Source organism: Hipposideros armiger, unplaced genomic scaffold (assembly GCF_001890085.2).
Source record: "Hipposideros armiger isolate ML-2016 unplaced genomic scaffold, ASM189008v1 scaffold_338, whole genome shotgun sequence".
NCBI classification, from domain to species: Eukaryota; Metazoa; Chordata; class Mammalia; order Chiroptera; family Hipposideridae; genus Hipposideros; species Hipposideros armiger.
The window spans coordinates 671067-679617 of record NW_017731688.1 but is presented as its reverse complement, the minus strand read 5'-3'; the positions used below and the strand labels follow the sequence as shown (position 1 = coordinate 679617).

The window sequence follows — 8551 nt, the reverse complement described above, 5'->3', positions numbered from 1 at the left end:
TGGGCCAGTGAAGCAGCGTCCTCCACAACTAGACAAGAACAAAAGGACAGCAACTTGTCTGTTCCCCTTCCCCCAATTCTCCAGCACTGTTCCCATCCCCCCAATTCCCCAATAAAAATCTTTAAAAAAAAAAAGAAAAAGAAAATTAATATTTCCATTATCCTCTAAAGTTTTCTCCCCTTCCTCTCCTCCCTCATCCCCACATCCCCCATTCCCAGGCAACCACTGACCTGCTTCCTGTCAATTAGCCTCTTAATATAGTGAATTACATTGATTAACATTTCAATCTCTTAGAAACCTTGCATTCTTGGGATAAGTCTGTTTTATGATGTACTATTCTTTTATATGTTGGTAGATTTGATTCCCTAAAATGTTAAGAATTTTGTATGTTTATGTTCATGAGGCATATTCATTGATAGGTTGTTTCCTGAAAGTCTATAGTTATCTTCTTTAAGAAATTAAAAATGTGTACAGATATATGCAGTAAAGCCTTAATGCTTTGGAACCCATCCGTTTAGAATATATGATCATTTGAAAATTATTCCTGATGTTGGCTTTGTATTATCTTTAAAGAAAGTGAAATAGTAGCCTAAATAAGACTGTTGGGAATTATGATATGCATAAATTGATTAAAAAGCAAATTCACCATTAGAATAATAATTTTATAAATTATTCCATTAACCTGTTATTATAAGTAATCGTTTTATAATACAAAGGTATTTCTTTTTATATAAATAAAAATATGTACTCATTAAAGGAAATTTGGTGCATACAGGCAAAGGATCAATTTCTTGTGTCAGATTATAGGTTTATACCCTTATTAAGGAATAACAATTCATAGCATTTGTTGTTTTTAAGCTCCATCAAGATGTCTCTACAAGAGTATCTTCATTGTGCAAGCCTTAGAGCCTCTTGATGTCACAGTTCTCATCAGACGTGATTGTTGATTTGATGATGACCTGACAATTTCCCTGGGAAACCTGCAGCCTGTCATAAGCTAGGACATACCTGCGGATAGTTTCCAAGGAATGTCTCCTCTCATTTTATGTGATAATTTCTCCATTCTTGAGTTCTTTGAGTCATTTCTTATACTTTTCATTTATCAGTTAGTATTGGGATCAGGTACTCATAAAAGAAATGTCAATCTAATATTGGCTTGCACACAATACTTTTTTTTCTCTCAGAGGAAGTAAGCCCTGAGGTAGGTGATTTCATTCAAGTGGATTCACAGCATATGATCCAGGCCACTTCCATCTTTTTTCCTTCTCTGTCATTGTTAGTGGGTGCTAACATTGTTAGTGCCTTGTCACTTCATGATCCTAGGTGGCTGCTGAGCCTTGAGACAATTCCACTGCATTCCAGGTAGTAAGAAATGGGCAGGGGATAAGCGAGATCCCCTCCCAGCTGAACTAGCCTTCCTCAAAATAAGTTTTCTGAAACTCTTACTCAACCACCTGCATTTATTGTCCTGAGCCAGAGTGAAGTTTTATGGCCTTATCTAGCTTCAAGAGAACGGAACATTTATTTGTTTTAATGAAGAAAATTGCTAACTCAAAAATAGAGTTCATTTGTTTAGAACTAAGAAAAGGCGACCATCGGAAGTACTGATTGTTTCAAAAGCACGTCATACAACCAAATATAACCAAGCTTTACCAAGTAATTTTCACAAGAAAGATACACGAGTGGTATATTTTTAAACCATTGCAGAGCTGTGAAACTATTTCTTTTACTTTCACACATAAAAAGTAATTTCAATAAGTATGTGATTGGGTCATAAACATTAAAAAAATCTCAAAACACTTGAATATGTTGCTTCGTTATCATCACATTCAGCATTTTATTCAAGCCTGAAAGCCAGGCTTAGTTTTTCCTTTCTAAGTAAACTGTTCCAGTTGTTGCTTTGGTCTTGTTTTGTTTTGTTTTCTTCCTCTGTACAAATAAGACTTATTGATTGGCACATAGAATTTATTTCGCAGTATTGTTGCCTGCTAATATTTTGTCATACAGAAGTGTATAGTACAAAAAGTAATTATTTGTAGCTTCCTGAATAAGAAGTCTTAATCTAGGTGTAACATTTTCCATGGAGAAATAAAGCGTTTCTTATTGATGGAGGGATATCAAATACCTTTGCTAAAATTTTTAACTTGTCTTTATACTCTTGCCTTGGTATTGGAAATCATCCAAAGAAAATTTTCAGAAAACCTGCTACACTACCTCTAAGGTAGTGCCCCAAAACAGATGTACTCCATTCTCTCTGAAATACCTTGGCTCAGAAATGGAATTAAATTCTATCTGCTGACTTAGGAAAATGAGTAAATTGTCCTTACATTATTTATCTACACTATGTAGAGAGTAAGAAATATGTTTTCTTTTTCTGCTTACTGTAAGGCCATCTCTTCAGAAACACTTGGCTCATAATTAATGCATAAAGTTACTAAAAGTATTAGAAACTTACCAAAGTAATGTGTATTATCTTACTCCATGAGATACCTATTGCTACATAAAAAAACAACAACCCAGAATTTAATGGATTAAAACAATAACATTAATTATCTCACAGTTTCTGTGATTCAGGAATCTAGGCATGGCTTAACTGATCCCTATGCCTTAAAATTCCTCAGAGAGTTGAGACATATTATCCTATGGATAAAAACAAGAGGAAACATTTTATAGATTTATCTCAAGTGGAAAAACATTGCAATGAAACACTAAGCATATGTACATATGTTTTTTCTCATCTTAATTATATTTTCTTGGATCTCTTGCCTTTCGTTTTTGTTTTTATTGCTATATACAATGAATAATTGCTATAGTAGTGGTCCAAAGAGTGCTCTTTCAATATTCTTTTACTGCCTCCTGAAGAAGCAGAGCAGCCATAGAATAAATTCAAGTGTCAGGAAATTAGTTTTATGAAAATATCTATATTGTCTTGAACTTTCAGAAAGAGCATTCTTGAAATATGGTACCCAAACTAGCAACTTTGTATTCTATTTGATGACCTAGAAAGACATGTTAAAAGTTTTACTCAATTTGTATATTTATTATTGGACTGTTTTCCATATAGTTATAATAAATCTTTTTTATTTTTCTCTCTTTTTTGCTACTGTTTTTTGAAATAGACTAAGATGCTTAGTGAAGCAGCTGGAAAAAGGTGATGTTAACGTCATAGACTTAAAGAAGAATATTGAATATGCAGCATCTGTGTTGGAAGCGGTTTATATCGACGAAACAAGGTAGGTTTTAACCTCCTCACCCTTTTATCTTCTTTGCCGCTCTTTTATCATCTTTGCCTCTCTCCCCTTTTTCCTCTTTCTTGACTTTATCTCAAATATGAATTTAGCATGTCTTAGTCATGAAGCCAAAATCAAATCTTATTTAAATTTAAAAAGTTCTTCTTAATGTAGCCATTTAACCGGACTATGATATTTAAAAATAAAAAAAAATTACACATTTTAATCCAAATGCTTGAATACCAAGAAGTAGTCAAAGAATATCGGTAAAGTCATAAAATGAATAAGTTGAAGTCTCCTGTCTCCCTACCCCCCAAGGTCCTTAGGCCCAGATTTCTAAATGTCAGAAACAGATGTCAGTTTATACTGATTTTTCAGTGATGTAAGGATTTTCCTGTTATCTAAAGATTTCAGCGTCCCTTCTGATAAAATGGGTGTCACATGCCCACACATTCTTATGAGATGTATCTATCAGACCTTCTGTGCAGGGCTTACTAAAGGGCAGTCTCAAATATGTATTTGATCATCCCATAAACCTCACCAGCCAGCTTCCTCATAATTGGCAGAGTGGTAAGGAAATTAGGAAACGGGGATTTATTTGAAGAGGGATGTTAGCCTAGTGCTGTGGCTCTTGCTCAGGCTAGTTGCCTTCCAGGGGGCATTCGGCAATGTCTGCAGATATTTTTGTTTGGTTGATGGGGGTGTGCTACTGCTATGTGATGGATAGAGGCTAGGAATGCTATTAAACATCCCCCAATGCACAGGAAAATCCCCCACAACAAAGAACTATCCAGTCCCAAGTGTTAATAGTCGGAGGTTAAGAAAGCCTGTCCTGAAGGGAGAACTGTGCATTTTCTCTTTCTTCTCTTAAGGGGTCACTTACCTCTGACCTCAAGTCACGGGAGGGCACCCTGAGAGCCCCAGTGCTAATAGCAGACCCAGTGAACAGTTCTGGGGAGTTCTGACCAGTGTTGTTAGGAGTTCAGAGAGTACTGAGACTGTTTCCTGACTCTTATTTCAAAAAAAGATGAAGGTAGCAGGCTGATTAGGACTACACTGAATTCCCAGTTAAGAGGGACCCTGTGGAGGGAGAGACGCGCACTTCTGAAGTTTAGAAGAGAAAAGGCTCTGAGTTTTTCCAAAGTCACGAGGCAGGTGGAGTAGAGGTCTTTTGAAGAGATTGACCAAATAATACTGACTTCAGAAAGTGAACAAGAGGTTGCATGGGTGTGATTACTGATATAAGAACCAAGGTAGGAATCATAAAACTCAGCCTAAATATCAGTGTAGTGAATTGTCACTGAAGGACCCACAAAAGCTGCCCAGAAGTAAAACTAACCAGCATTTGAGCATTTGTCACACAGATGACAACAAACACACTAGTCTTATAAGACCCTTTGACCCCTGTAATTTCCTGCCTCATCCCCCTCCCCCCACAGCCCACCACATCCTGAACAATGACAAATAGCAGAGTGAGTGGGACAGGAGAGGGAACATGGAGACTGAAGCATCCATCAGACCCCTTCACTTCTGCAGGTGTCTGTGCCTGGGTCAGGCCCGAGCTTGGGAAGCTGAGACTGAAGTTTGGATTTTTTGGTGTATGCTGGGCTTAAACACACACACACACACACACACACACACACACACACACACACACACACACATTATTGTTTAATAAGTAATCAATTCACATGATTAAAAAATCAAAATAAAGTAAAAAGGTGCCTCAGGAAAGTCTTGCCTCCATCCTTCACCCAATCTCTTCAAATTCCCAACTCATAGATTTTCTATGTATATTTCCAATGATTTATTACAGATTTTTATCTCATGTTTTTCCTTTTTCTTTCAAGATAGCATACAATATACACAGGTTTTCATTTTGCTTTTTTTACCCCTAAGTAAGGAAACCTGAAGATCTTCCTATATCACATACTGAACTTTTTAATACCAGACAATGAGAAATTTCATTAATAACTGATAGAAAAGAGGCATGGCAAGGGATACGTTGCACAGGTAATTTTTTTTCTTTGTCCTCAGAATGAAACTCCTCGGTTAAAGCATGGTTTAGAGTCATAAATTAAGAAAAAAATATACATGACAGGCACACTTTTAGACTATAAACTCTAGGCAGAATTGTTTTCTTGGTTAACGTTCACTGAATGGTTATAAATGCATCTAATTTTCCTAAGTGAACAGAGATTCAAAGTGTAAACTTAAAAAAATCTAATGTTGCTCCTATAATTTCCTTGCTCTTTCATTTTCATGTGCACTCTTTATGGTTCACAAATTGACTGAACTCAACCTGTTAAATGTCCTTTACATTTTATTTTTTGTATTATTTATATAAAGAATGTTTAAGGATTATTTGGGTATTTACATTTTTTATCTTATAATGGCATATAATGGCATAATGCTAATCATATGGTTTGCCTCAGTGTCTTGTTTTTCATTTTGTAGATTATTACATGCAATATTTATTAATTTTTCTGTTGTATTTACTTTCCCAGAGGGTTATAATTTCACAGATATTTTGTCAACTCAGTTCCCCATGATCCTTGATTCATTTAAACATGTGTTACATTTCAAAGTATAGCTGCTTTTCATTTGAAAATTGCTCTTGTGTGGGAAGAAAAATGTTAACTGCTTCATGGTGAAATTGTGGGGTTTTGTTTTGTTTTGTTTGCTCTTTACAAAAAGCATCCCAGCTCTTAATACCACATCATTCCCAACTTTTACTCAAATCCCACAAAACTACACTATTTTATTTTAATGCTTCCATGCATCTATTAATAATTATACCCCACATCTATACCACCTTCCAAGGACTCTTAGCTTCATTGCCTCACATTAGTCTCACCACAATCCTATGCGGTTGACAGGGTAATCATTACTTTCTGCACTTTACTAACAAGAGTTCTAAAGCTCTCAGAAGTAAAATGGTTTGCCAAAGCTCACAGACATAAGCATGGCAAAACTGGGACTGGAAACTAGGGTACGACTTCGTATTGATTGCTCTTCCCTCTCCAAATGGCTCCTCTCAGAGTTTTACTATTAAGCTGGTTGGTTTTTAATTGCCTCTGAAAGATTTAGATGACAATGTGTAAAACTTTCTGATAGTTGGAACTGTAAATTCTGGAAAAATAATGCGTTACATTTATTACTAATATCCTATGATTATGTCCTGGCATGTGCCAACGATTCTCTTAAGCATTTTAATGCACTGTGTTATTTAATCATCCTATTAATCCTATAAGATAGAACTTTTATTCATTACCATTTTACGTGTGAGGAAATAGAGTCACAGACAAATTACATAGCTTACCCAAAATAGCAGAGAGTAACTTAAATAGTGGAGTTAGGGTCTTGGCAGCCTGGCTCTAGCGCCTGGGCTATAGAGCAACATTCTCATCTGCATCCCTTTAGTAACATCTGACCAAAAGGCTATTTCAGAGACTTACTGGAAAGTTTTGATGAACAGTCACATGCTTTCAGATTTGTCAGATCCAGTGGGGTGCCCACTTTGGTTGCCTCTCTTCCCAGTTCTGCCTTAAGGGCTGTCACATCAGTTGCTTTAAATGGGCTTCAGTGGAAGTATTCACACCATGGAAACTGGAAAATAGTACAAAACAGATTTTTTTTCCTGGAGAGCCTGTGGTTAAACATTGATGGTGATGCCACTGGTAGAACCTAAGATTACCTTGTATATATCTTCTAAGTCTAGGACTTCATGATGAAAATATCAGCTCAAGAAATTTTAGAACAATACCTGATGTAGTTTGATTCCCTATAAACTTAGTGAGACATACAGCAGTAAACAGGCTGTTTATGTTGAGATGTGTATATAATTATTAAAATTGCATTTGCCTTAGGAATTTTAGTAAAACAGATGATTTAGAAGGAGGAGGGGTGAAGAAGTATTTAGTTGCTTTTAAAGTGTAAAAACCTTCTGACTTCTGAGATGTTTTTTAATGGAAAATTCTCTTTCTAGAAAAAATGTCTCAGTGAGTATTTCAGAGAGGCACTTTTTTGAAATTTGGACTTGGCTGCATTAAAAGGTCAACACATAATTAAGCAGGATGAAACAGAAATTATGAATTAGTTTAACACACACACACACACACACACACACACACACACACACACACACACCCCTACCTTTTCCTACTAAGCCTTAGTAACTGCAGGGTTTCCATTAAGAAAACAAATCGAAACAAAAATCTCTCTTGAAAGATTATTTGAGTGAAAAAAATAAAAACAGAGTTTGGATAGAATTTGAATTCTGACCTTCTCTGAGGGATTATAGCACAATTCCCTAATGAATAGGACTGTTTGTTGGTTTTTTAACAAGACATTTTCAAATGCAAATGCCAATATTTTATGAGCCCTGCATTCAGATGTGTCCCTAGAGGCTATTCTTTTTCAAAGCTGCTCAGTTGTAATCCAGAAACATGTGGCCCAGAAAAAAATTCTGTTTGATTGTCCTTATTTGGATTGGGATATTGCCAGCCAAAGTAGCATCCTCGGCTTCATGAATTGCTATTCATGGGGGTAGGCAGCTGATGGGGAGGTATTCTTCAGAGATGGATATTATCCTTACTCATACTGCCTAACAACACAATTTATAACTTCATTTTCTTAGTGTGAACCAATCCAAGTCTTATGATTACCCTAGTTAGAGCACAGACTCTGGATTCAGAAAAAGTGGGTTGTTCAAAGCCTGGATTCTCCATTCAGTGCTCCCTTTCTTTAAACAAGTTACTTCACTTTTATGGTTCCTAACTTCATTATCTGTAAAATAAGCACAACGACAATGCTGACCTCACAACTTTGATCTGAGGGTAAAATGCAGCACAATATCTGACAGTGAAAGTCAAATATAGCCACTCTTTGTTGTACTCACCAAATGCAGATATTTCTGGGTACATAACACATTAAGAGATATAATTTATGCCTCCTAGTGAACATATCAAATTATTTCTTGAAAGCGGTTTTTGATCATGGGAAAATAAAGACAAATGGGCTCAAATTACAAGGAAATGAAAGCAAAGTGCAAACCTTAACAGGATCCACATGTTTTTGATAAAAACATCCTCAATTGAGAGAGTACCTTGAACGAGAATGCATGGATGTCAATCAGGACTTCAAGAAGTTAATATGATAGAAATTGAATGAAGTCCAGGGCACCTTAGAGGCTAAGTCCCTTGAAATCATCAAGTACCTCTACAAGGAATTACTAAGAAATATTCACTTATGAAATTCATATCTATTGAGTACCTGAGATGAATACCAGGCACACTGGTCATCAGAACCAAGAGTATAAC

At 36.0% G+C, this 8551-nt stretch overlaps 1 protein-coding gene across 6 annotated transcripts in view; it reads left to right on the top strand.

The window, feature by feature from the left end:
- PDE1A (phosphodiesterase 1A) overlaps window positions 1-8551 on the top strand; it is a 353512-nt gene that overhangs the window by 257075 nt on the left and 87886 nt on the right. For all 6 annotated transcript variants that reach the window (XM_019661202.1, XM_019661200.1, XM_019661201.1 and 3 more), the window contains one exon: window positions 3120-3233. In XM_019661202.1, the coding sequence (XP_019516747.1) occupies window positions 3120-3233 (114 nt within the window). The remainder of the gene's footprint in view (window positions 1-3119; window positions 3234-8551) is intronic.